Here is a 12744-nt window from a genome sequence, read left to right on the forward strand (position 1 = left end):
GAAAACAGTCCGAGTAAAATTTCTGTTGCAGGACGTCCAGTCTCTTACTGAGGAAGAGTAGGAAGATGAAAAATAGTTGGTTAACGACGAGGAGCATAGGCAGGTCAAGAGCAATCCATCAGCTAGACTGTTCATCTGTCTAGGTGAAATTATTGAAACAATGCAATAATATTCAAGAATATTCAATCCATGGCTCAAGGGGCATTGCCTGTAACCAAATAATCCTATCAGAAAAACAATGTGGGTTATAATGTGGAAGGGTTTGCTACAGGATGTAAATGTATCCATTCCTACTTTGCTGACGGAAAAACTTGTTCCACACCTCCAGAAACCTGAATTTACAGCAATTTATTTTATTAGTGGACACAAGAAAGTTAAACACAAAACACCTCATAGGCTGACTCAAAATACATATAAAAGGAAAAGGAGTCCTTAGCTCTATACAGAGTTATTTCTTTGAAGTACTGAATCTTGGCAAGTGTAGGTTGGGTCACCGCCTGGGCCTGGAACATTGCCCAGATCCAAATGCAGGCTCTGTCCTTGCAAGAAAAACAGTAGTTAACATGTTTCTGACATTTTGGGGGGTAACAACCTGCATTGCTTTGATTCAGTTGTGTTTGTAGTGCTGCGCTGCCTGCATTATCTGCCTCCTCATTGTTCCCCAGACTTGACGTGAATCACAGAAACCTTACAGACATCTGTCTATTAGGGCAAGTAAACTGCTGTACAAGATTATTTGTGTAGGTCAGGGTGGCTTACGTGATTAATAAACTGTATTTAACTGCCTTAATGCATTGTTGAGGGAGCCTATATTTCGATTTTTAAGTTTTTCTCTATTTCCACTGTGCTCCATCTCTGTGCTAATGTGATCTCAGTCTTGACCAAAACAAGGCTTCAACTCAGCATCACTCATCATGTCTTGTGTAATAGAATAATCATCACCACTAAGCATGTTATTCAGTTTTCAGAAGTAATTAGCTGTTTTTTGTGGGGGAGGCCTTATTCAACTAGTGGCTGCTTGATTACTTTAGCTGAATGAAAAGGACATGCAGTAGTAAATTACTGCAAGCAGGCTGTTGGAGATAGCAGGGCAAATTCTGACTTCAATCTGCTCATTTGGCACTAACTGCATGCAATCTGTTTCTGTCCATGTGTGAAAGCTACCTGCATGCAGTCTGCTGTTCAGTAAGGCATCAAGCTGTAAGGAGACTGCATTTTCAGTCTGCTATGCAGCAGAAGGCAAACCTTTAATCAGCATCTTTTGAAAAAGACCATGATTAATAAAATCCATGAAATTCACTTCTGTGATTATAGCAGCAAGTGTGCTGCAAATTCATTAGAGTCAATTTTGACCCCATTATAGTTTAGAAAATAAATTACTACATGGCCAGATTTGTAGGTGTTCTAGGAAAACAAATTTGCCTGTCTTACTCCTGTCTCCCAGCTGTGTATATTAAATGAGTATCTGGGGATATGTAAAAATTAGTGCTGGACATAGCTATTAGACAGCAAGGAAATATTCTAACTCACAAGTTCTTTTGAGTGAAATATGTATTGATTTTCAAAAGTAAATCAGTCCTTCACTACTTTATTCTTTTCATGGTAATCCACAAGGTGGTAAAAGGGAAGTATAAATGATAACCGGATACTGTATAAATACATTTATCTTTTCTCTTGCGATACAGTCTTCACTGTGTGCATTGTCCAAGAAACTTTAATTTCAAATGATGTTGACTGATTTCCTTTTAAATATTGTATTTTTACTGAAGCTTTTAACTGAAGAGGAAGAAAGGAGAAAAAAGCCTCACCACTTCTTAAATCTTCACATTCTCTCACTCTCTTTCATACATATAGAGTAAAAGTTAGTCTGCCCTTCTGCACTACTGTAGGCTCATATAGCACCTTCTGAATATATGTAGCTTCAATCTGAGTTATGGATAGTGTGGAATGACCTATCCATGCACAGTCCATCTGTCCTGGACATTTACGCAGAGACGTTCTCTAGTGTCATTTACACATTATTAGTTTTAGCCCTCACATTTCTTTGTATATGCAACAAGGATCTAAACTTTACATCAGTAATAGTTTTTTTCATAAAATATTTGCTGTTTACAGTTAAAAAGATTTGTGAAAATGCTCGCTTTCTAAAAATATGCTCTCTCACGACCTTTGAACCTGTCTCTGGACTCCCTTAAGCAGATTAATGTCTTAATAAGAGAAGGGTCTGATATTTGGCCAGAAAAGCCTGAGAGATGAACCCTTTATCAGAGATGAGCCCTTCCTCGAAAGCCATTTTAAAAATAGAGCCAAATACCAAAGAATCAGGTTGCTGCTTATGGGGCTGCCAGCCACTATGACCTGCCTTCTGCTAAGCTGCTGGGAACAGACAAGGTGTTGGGGATCATCCCTGCTCAGAATGGGGGCAGTGCAACTGGCACACATCTATTTTACATGGCTCTTTTCTTTTTTTGGCACCTTTCAGGAGAGGAGCAGCAGTGGCTGAGGTGGTTTTCCACAAAATGGACATCCTTAGGCTCAGGTCTAGCCCCATGGAACACCCCTGTGTCCCTCTGACCATCTATACCTGGGCAATATTTCAGTGCAGACTGGATATTGAGCAGACAAACCATTTGTACCACTCTGACTGGAGATCATGGCTAGGTCCTTTCACCAGGGGTATTGCTTTTTGAAGAGGAGGGTGTTTGTCTCTTGGGATTTGACTTGAATGGCTCAGGTGTTCAACACAACTGCTCTCAGGATCTGGCACTTTGTGCTCTCTGGGACACTATTAAAGACAGCCAACATCAAAGCGCATGGCTGCATGAAGCTGGCTGTGTGCTCAGGCTCTTCAAACATGTGCGTCAGTGCAGACCATAAATATGCAAATACCTCCTGTTGTCCACCACATACAAGCATGCTTTCCATTAGAGTGAAGCCTCCACACATATGTAGACTCTGTCTTTACATGAAAGGCAGGAACTCACTGGGGTTTTTGGAATTGCCTGGGAAAACAGTTTCAGAAGTCTTCCACTCAGTGTTTCTGAGCCTGTATTAGTAGCTTCCTCAATGTTCCCCAGACTGGGTTCTGGTGGATATTCCAAACCCAAGTATGCCACAGAGAGCAATTTCTGTATAAAACAGTGTGTGCACTAATTTCTTAAACAAAAAACATTTTACTTCAACCAACAGACAATATAAAATAAATAAAATAATAAAATTTTCTGAATTTTAAAATGAATATATTTAGTCCATGTGTTTATTATATCCTTAGCTTTGTTTTTGCCTACTTTCCCAAGGTAACAAAGCTCTTGAAATCTTGCTGTCACTCATGGCTCACTAATACCTTTTCAATGCTTTGGGCCAATTTAAACTCAATTTAGACTAAGAAAGGAAATCCCAACCTTCCAATGTTTGGGTTTTTTTAACGAGAAGAAGAAAAAAGAAGTGAAAATCATTGCTCCTATTGAAATGGACTTGCAGAACTTAGTTGTTTTACATCCTGTTTGGCAGTCACCAGCTTGTTAGTCATTATTAATGTTTTGCTGAAAAAAAAAAAATCAGTATTACATTCCTTGTCTCATGTTCAGGGGATGTGCAGGAGAATCCAGGGCAATCAGTTGGGAAGAGAGAGATTTAAGTATCCTGTGGCCTAGGAAAACACACCATATCCAAGCAGTGTAATTAGTAGGGAGGATTAGTGAGGTAAAGCTTGCAGAGAAAGGTTTAATAATTTTTTTAGTAGAACATCTGATACAACTGGGGGAAGAGACCACACACAAAAAAAAGTGTCTGGGTACAACCCATTTTAAAATTTTAAATAGAAGGGTTCAACTTGTAAAAATAAGATTCTACACGAGCTAGCACAGTGATTAGGGAGTCAGACGTATTGCCCTACACAAAATAATATGGAAAGGAATGTATCTTAAGTGTACCTTTCTCTGGGAGTTACACATCCAGAACTGGGTTACAGGGGAGCCCGTCCTCCACTTTGAATTGCCACGTGCTCTCTCGAGGAGTTAAGTACCTACTTCGGTCGGTCCTTTCTCACATAAGAGTTAACAGGGAGCCTGGTGGTGCTCCCTCCATCCAGTCTCACCCTCTGTTCTTTACACACATCTAGCCTTCGGGTGGAGCAGGTTCAAGGCTCTTTACAAGTCAGTATTTAACTGTATGTACAAAGCAAATACAAACAGCTTCCTTGGGAGAAACTGAGGCAGAACTGTCCAGAATAGCCTATAGCCCACTGATCAGAGGGAAAGCATTGGGAGTTTGAACTGAAATCTCTGCTGCAAATCAGTTAAAAGAAGGACTTTAAATTGTGTTAGCTATGTCACAGGGAAATGTTCTACCAGGGAAATACCAGTGAATGCTTTGTGCACTGCAAACTCCCAGTAGCATGTCTTGAGAACACCTACCAGATCAAGCACTGTTGGCAAAGGGATTTTTGAACTCTATTAGAGCTCAGGTGGCTAATAGCTCTGCTGAGCTCTGGATGAGTTTGCCTATGCCCACTAGAAGAAGCTTAGGCACTTAAAAGGATGGTTCCAACTGAGTGAGGGTTTTGAGATGATACATTACAAGTATGAGTAGTGTTGGATGGAGCTGCAAGTCATCTGCCCAAGTTGATACAGAAAATAAGAGGCAGAGTTCTGAATTGGACACAAACATCTTAAACCTCTCCATGGAATCTTAACCTTAGTATGTCCCAAGCCCTAAAAAATGTTAAGAGATATTCTTGCAAGGTCTACAGGATTTTGGGCTAAAAGTGAGGTATGGTACACCCTGAAACACTGAGTTCAAATCTGCAAGCCTTGCTTACTGTGAAAAGCAGCTTTAGCAATAGCTCTAGCAGATGTATAGCTCACTCAACCAAGTCCTTGGCTAATGTGTTTTTTCAATGCATTGCATTTATTGTCATAGTATTTCAATTTCAGAGTTCATGAATGAACAGTAATTATTTTCAGCTTGTTCTTTCTCTCATACCTTTTCATGCTTTCTGAATGTAGTAATAGCTGTTCAGTCTGAGAAGTTCTTCTGTGTTCATCATGGCTATGATATAAAGGAATTAGTCTAAAATCAAAGGGACAAGGCTAGAGCTCAAGCGCCTCTTGCACTTAGGAGGATATAGAGTATAGATCTCTCTGCAGTGTGAGCTGTGAATGCTATATACTCTGAGCATGGAAGGGTATAAAAGATTGCTCCTTAAAAATATCCACAAGGCTGTGGGATTTCCCAGCTAATATAGTACATTTTTTATCTAATTACCAAGGAAAACAGTCAGGGCCACATCAACACTTTATTGACAGAGAACCACAAATACCTGATAATTCTGGTTATCACATAAAATACTTCTTACACTGTCAAAGAACATGGCTGACTCAAGATAATTCTCATTTTTGGATAATGGACTTGGCAAAATTCAAGTCCATTCACATTCAGAGTTTGCACTGGGAAAAGATGGGATGAAAGGAGAGGACTAAGTGAGAATCCAAAACTGATGCAGCTCTTAAAGTCTCCAGGACAACTTTACCATCTCACTTTTTAAACTAAAAAAAAACAACCGAACCTAAAATACCAAAATGCCTCTTTATCTGCTATTCCTTGTTCCTGTTTTATCTTCTTTTTGAGGGAGGAAGAAACACTAAATTCTTTTAATTCCTTTTTTTCTTGCTTTGTGTTTTCAGTTTATAAAACATACAAGCTGGAAATCGTCACTGTTCTTTCTTGGGAAAAATATCATTAGTTACATTAGGAAAATGTATTTGCTAAGAAAGTAGTTGAAAAATCCATGCAGATGTTAGCTTAAAATAGTGAAAAAAAATATATAATTATCTTTAGGTACAGTTTGAAATATTTTCCAAAACTTATGTTTAGAATATTTTATTCTTAATGAAGTTGGATTTCACATTCAGCTGTCTTTCTTCAGCTAATTCTGCTACAACTCTGAGCTGTTCAGAATCAAAATTCACAAGTCTCTGCTAGATTAAGAGCCATGCTTTTTAGCCCTTGTGAATATTTTTGTTCTGTTGTTCACAAATGCAGAACTTTGAACTATTGACTATTTGGGAGCAGGAAGGCAGATAGAGAGTCCAGATGACATTGTGTGCAGTATTAAACATGATGTAAAATGGAATTAAATCAAAATCCTTCATATATTGAAAGGATTCTTTTATATTCTTCACACACATAAAAGATATCAAAATAGTGGCGTGAGAGTTGCAATATTTTCTCTGTGCTTATTTCTCAAAAGTGTTAGCTTTCTGTGAGGTTAGCATTCTCTGCGGTGGAAGCCACTTTGCATCTGCTCTACTGTCAGGATGAAATTTATTTGTCCATATTATCTGTATGTGCTTTGAGGCAATTATCTTTGTAGAGAGGCACCTACGGGGATTTTCAAAAGCTCTTTAACAGTTAGTAAAGATATTGTGTAGATACAACATTATTCTGACACTGGATAAACCGTGTGACATTATTCCCCAAAAAAACTTTTATGCAGAAGTTTGTGATTGAGAGAGAAAAATCCTGAAATTCATGGTATTCTTGTATTCTTAAAGCAAAATAAAAAGAATTATAACAACAACATTAATAGTACTAGTAAGAACTTGAAAGCAATTTAGACCGATGGCTGCACTTCGTCCATATTTCAAAATGTTCTCTGATGTCTCCACCATGCCTTGACAATATGGCCAGCATCTCAGCTTTTCATATCATTCCCAGTCTCCATACTGATGTCTGTGCACTGCATGTTCCAACCCAGTGTGTGCCCAGACTCCTTTTCTAAAGTGTTTTTATGACCCCTACCAAATCCCTGTGGAACTGAGCATCTCACAGTCTTTAATGTGTTTTTTGTGACAGTGCCTTTGGGGTCATTGGGGAAATATTATCCCATTTTTGCAGATGGAATTCATTATGTTCCTTGCAAAGCACAGTGGTGGCAGTTTCTTTCCTTTAAAACATAGCTGCAACACACGGACACATTACTCCATTAATCCTATACTCTCTGTTTAATGGATTTGTGTGTCTTTTGATGTAGGCGATGTCTTCATCTGTGTCTTAGACAGTGCTTGATGAATAATAATAGTCACTGTTTCCCAGCCAAAATCAGTAGTGAACTGAAATTTCTTGGGAGACTTCCTCACTCATTGTGAGAGTTTTCTAGAACTATTTTGTACACCCAGGAGTTTCGGTTCGATCCAGTTAATTTGGGTGTTGAACCTCTGAATCTTTAGAGATTCATCTATCACTGAATAATGCAGATGGACAGAAGGAGATGGTTGAATAGAAGTCAGTATGCCAACTGTTCCTTCATTTATTACTGCCATATTAATAAAGTTGATCGAGTGGAACTAATCCATCTGCTCACAATTTATTCCCTAGCAATAAGATACAATTTCACTATTTCATGAGCTCACTCTTTGACTAATTTTATTAGAATTCCTTCCATAGCATCATTTTTTATCACTTTTCATCCAGTTTTAGTTATGTGTAAAATAGTAGAAAAAGATGGACTAAGGAGACATAAAAGGATTTCATGAGAAACTTGGGTCAGCTTAAATAGAACCAGATCAAATAAAGTTAAGTCGGTGAGCCTACAAAAGCCAACAGAAAAGCATTCAAAATTACCTCTTTCACAGGAAGCTTTGTTCTGTCATGTCTAAAAGGTAAACAGTCAAGAGAAATAATGCAGCGCTGGCAGCATCCTAAGACGAGGCAGGGCTGTGGTGCCTTAGGGGAGGTGGCTGGGTGACATGCCAAGCTGATGGGCAGCGCTGGACAAAGGACTGCAGGATCAGAGCTTGATGTATGGAGTGGTGTCCTCCCTTCTTGACCAAGATTTAGTGAATGAGAATTATCTCATCCTCTAGTTCCCAGACACGTGTGGGCTCTGGATGTTAAAAAGATGCAGGATTTTGGCTACATGTTAGTTGCATGCAATGCGAAAATGAATTCCTGTGAGCTAAATTATATTTCTCATGTTTAGTTTAAGACATTCTGATATGCTGATCCTTTATTAATCTAGTAGAGGTAGTCTTCAGTGATTTGGGCTGGGTGCAATTTCAAACATGAGTACCTACGGAGAAATTACCTGGTTTTCAATGTGTTGAGCCCACCATGCCCATTGATCACTAGGTGTTTTAATACAAATGCAAGAAGGACTTTTACTGAGAAAGCTGAGTGCAGAGCCTAGATACAGGCATCCCAGGTGGGAGTTTCCAAAATCTAATTTCACTGAAAATGATAGTTTTAGCAACAGCTTTGAATGGACAGAGTTGGATTATTCCAGAAAAATTCTGAAAATCGTACCTTCCTATTTTAAAATGCCTTTTTGAGCTAAAAGGTAGCAGCAGCTGTAGATGCTAAAAGTAACTTTATTTTTGTTATGTGGTGCTCTGTCGCTGCTGGAGCACTGACCATTCAAATAAACACAGATGGACAATTTATCCCTATTAGATATGACTTTTCCCAAACAAGTCATGGGCTTCTTACCTTCTCTCCTTTTAACAGCTTCCAGTTTGGTGGAAGCTTATGGGGTTAAGCTGTAGTCAATTACTGAAGTGTCAGAATAATCATTCTTTCATTAGGGAGAAGGTGGTAAAAAGGTACAGCAGCAATTAAAAATCCATTCATAGTTAAGTTAGATCTCTTAATCTAAAACATAACAGCAACTACAATGGTATTATCTACATGACATTCATTCCATTATATTCGCTGTGTCTGGATCATCTTCATAATGTTTTGGTTATCTCTCTCACACACAATTATATGATTTAAAAACTGGCATTTTTTTTTTTAATAGTACACCTGAGTGAAACTATGTATGTATATATCTATAATTGAGAGGAAATACAGTGCAGTTATTGGAAGCTGAGCTAAACAAACAAAATACTTATTAATCAGGCACCTAGACTATAAATAAATTAAATCATATATGCATTAATAGCTCCACATTAATAATTTGAGAAAACTATAAAGTAGCATTCACAAAAACCTGAATGATCTCTTAAAGGCTAAAACTTTATGAAGCAACAAGTTCACTATAGTGTGGGATGAACGGAAACAGTTCTCATTTCACACAGCAGATGGACTCCAGAAATGTTCACTCTCTAAGTATCAATTGGTGTTGACTGAAAGCTATCTAGATGTACAGAGGAAAGCTTTATTCCTCTTTTATTTGCTAGTGTCCAGAAAATCTTCCATGAAGATAAAAGAATGTTTACTAGTAAAATGCCAAACCAGTCTTATAAAGAGTCGATTCTAACTGTGCACTGAAGTACGTAATGCAGGGGAATTTTTCTTTGATTCTAGTCCAGACATTTCAAGGGCCTATTTATGTCTGCCTTCTAAAAATGAAGGTTTGCAGGGAGAACAGACACAGAGGAAGAGCTATCATTTAAGTTTACATGTCTGGCTCTCATCTTTGCCATGAGTGATCTTTTGTAAACCCACTTAAGATCACAAGATACTTCATCTTTGGGCAAGGCAAGAAGGATGTCATGTCACTTCAGCACCTGAAGAAAACTTTAAAAAAATCTGCAAACAGTTAGAAAATCCCTTAATATGCCATACATTTGTGGACCTGTTGGAAATCTATAGCTGCCACAGATTAATTTTGCACATTATATTAAATATATCAATAATGATAAAGCATTGGTCTCCCACAAAAAGTAAAGATGAAATAAATAAGGTTTGTTCAGTGATTCACAATCTCTCATGAGTCTGTAGTTTTAGATGGGAATTACATATGAAAAATAAGCAATGTCCTTTAAAATTCATGGCTTGCATACTTTGAAAACACAACGAAGTCAAAGGGAATCAGTGACATGGTTTGACCTGCATATTGATTGTGATAGACTAGCCACATGAAACTGTTGTTAATGATATTGTCCAAGGAATGCAATTAAAATCAATTTTGTTTGTTTAAACACATACCCTGGGCAGAGGTATGAACAAGAAAATCCCTGTTAAGTTATTTTATGACACTATGTTGAGGGCAATAGCAGCACATTCAGGAATTTAGGGCTTTCATGTAAAGTCCTGTGCAAATTGTTTTACTGCAAAGTAGGAGCTTTCTGATGTTAATGTTAGTTGAAGTAATACTGTCAAATAGCTGTACGGTGTGTCCAGACCCAGAGGCTCCAAGACATCACAGTTTAATGCTAGACGATACCATGCCATTCATTTTGTCATAACAGCGTTCCCTAGTTATAGAGCATTAAACAGAGAACAGGACAACTGTACAAAAGAACCCACACATACCTACCATTTCTCTGACTTTTTGTGCACAAAAATTAACTTAGCCCTTTGAAGTCCGTGGGAAGCTTTTTTTTTACTTTTTTTTTTTTTTTTCCCCACCATGAAATTTAATGAGAGCAGAATAATAATGAAACAACTATTTCACTTTGATTTTTGATCCCATAATCAAGACCCACTAGTATTTACTAAATTCCAGGATGGATTAATTTCTCCATCTGTATCAGTGGTACATATCCTACTGTCAAATTTCACCTTGACAATATTAGGACATAATTGTCATTTACTCATTGGTCCGATTCAAGCATAACATCCTAGATGTAGCATAATTTAATGAACAATAAAATAATGAATGATATTACATGACAGTTACCAAAATAATTTTAGTATCATTTTAGAAAATAAAAATATAAATCAGCATATTTCAGTGAAGACCAAGTGAAATTATTTTTGGAGGGGAGAAATTACATTTTATTTTTCTTTTTGGTTTCAGAAATACTCCTTGAAAAGAACACACTCCAGTAAAAGTGTGTTTCCATTTCTGTAGTTTGTTTATAACTAATTAGTAGTACTAATCATATGCAATTCTTTCAAAAGGCAAATTTTTAATTACTGGACATTGCCATGACCAATAATCTGCTTAGCCAGAAAGAGACACAACTGCATTTTTCATACAGTATTTAAAAAGGAAAGCACATTAAGTAATGATTGCCATGGTTAATTTTTCATAATATTTTCTCCTTTGTCATAAAATGATCTTTTTCACTATTTTAAGTCCCAGTTTTATAGCTTTTTGATTTTGGTGAAAAAATAAAGTCCATTGTATTCTGGTGAGCTTACCACAATACAGAAATGAGGGTGAGAAAATGAAATATGGGATAGTAGACACTATTTCTTAAGATAACACCGACCCCAGAATGCTCTTATCTTCTGATGAAACAACTGGCAATAGCACCAGTTTGGGCAATGCAGTATGTAGGATGAGTATTTTTACAAAGTAATTTGAAGATAAATTCATCTGAACTAATGTAGATATATGCCTCTGAATTGTTCTAAACTCCTGTTATAATTCAGGAAGAAAGGCATTTTTAGGATATGATTCATTTTATTCTGAAATGCACATCTAAAGCAGATTAAAAATGTATCCTAAGAATGCTATTTCTCTGCTAGTAGCTCAATCATTTTCCCCTTGAAATTTTTCTTTTTTCTTTCGCTTTTCCTTTATGTGCCTGTATCTCCTGAAGCTAACTTGGGGCATTTCATCACAAAAATACATTCCATATGACTGCAGATATGCATACAATATTGCTAAGGGCAAATAGGTAGAGCTTATATGATACCTAGAGACAACATGACATTACATGACTGTCATATGTTTACTTTAATAATTTTTCTTATATCTTTAGCAAATACACTATCTTGTACATTTACTATGGATTGGGATAATTTATTACAAAACCATTGTATGAATGGAAAAAGGTTTCTAAATTTCTTATTAAAAATACATATTGAAGAGCAAAGGATTGATGAATTGCAGAACCAACCCCAAATAACTTCCTCTTTAAATGTCCTTGAAGAGGATTTCAGTCATATGAATGGGTGCAGTGCTGTCATGTTCACAGATTTCATTTTAATTCAGGACTGTGGTTGTCGAATTCATCCAGAGGAGTCCTGTGGCTTGCAGCCTCTGTCTCATGAATACCTCTCAGCAATTTCACAGACAGTGTTTAAGACCTGTGAAGCTGGAGACACAAAAGGTTTGTACTTAATCCTCTTTCTTCTGAAAATTAACTCATACATCCCATCAAAATAAAACTAGAAACAGTCTTTTCTACTAGCCTACACATAGTAAATTTGACCAATCACTTGTAATAGTTACAGATTTTTAAAATCAGGTTAATTAGTTTATATGACAATTTTTTGTTTAATACGTTTCTAATCAGTGATCCACCACTGCTTTTGTTATTGTCATGTAGCCTTTAAAAAGCATTGAAATATTTCCATCAAAACCTTAAGATAAAAACACTTTATTCTAAATGACAGGGATTATCTACTCAAAATAAAAATCAGCTTTAGAAAAGGAACAAGACATTTTGATCCATTTGAATTTTGCATTTCCAATTCTATATTGGAAACAGAAACACAAACACAAATCACAATTTCAAACAGTAAAGTAGATGGTTTTACATATATTGATATCTAAAAAACAAGATGGACAAATCAAACGTTATACAATAACCAATACAATCAAGGCATCTCTTCAGTTTAGTGAGAATCCAGATTACAACAGATTGTCAGACAGGTATTCGTGTTTAGGTCACAGCTATATGAAGATTTGTGCAAGCCTAATTTAACAAATTAGGTACTACTCAGGTATGCAGTTTTATTCATAGTTTAAATTGTTGCTGTATTAGACAATGAGTAATTTTGTTCAATTTTTTATTAGACAAATGTAAAACAACACAGTGCTCCTATATGGTCCACTAAGACAAC

At 36.7% G+C, this 12744-nt stretch overlaps 1 protein-coding gene across 1 annotated transcript in view; it reads left to right on the plus strand.

The window, feature by feature from the left end:
* CPED1 (cadherin like and PC-esterase domain containing 1) overlaps positions 1 to 12744 on the plus strand; it is a 153846-nt gene that overhangs the window by 114221 nt on the left and 26881 nt on the right. Inside the window, exon 17 of the mRNA XM_033011526.2 lies at positions 11891 to 12008. Within this exon, the coding sequence (XP_032867417.2) occupies positions 11891 to 12008 (118 nt within the window). The remainder of the gene's footprint in view (positions 1 to 11890; positions 12009 to 12744) is intronic.

The sequence above is a fragment of the Tyto alba genome, unplaced genomic scaffold, assembly GCF_018691265.1.
Source record: "Tyto alba isolate M040663 unplaced genomic scaffold, T.alba_DEE_v4.0 Super-Scaffold_2, whole genome shotgun sequence".
In the NCBI taxonomy this organism is placed as follows: Eukaryota; Metazoa; Chordata; class Aves; order Strigiformes; family Tytonidae; genus Tyto; species Tyto alba.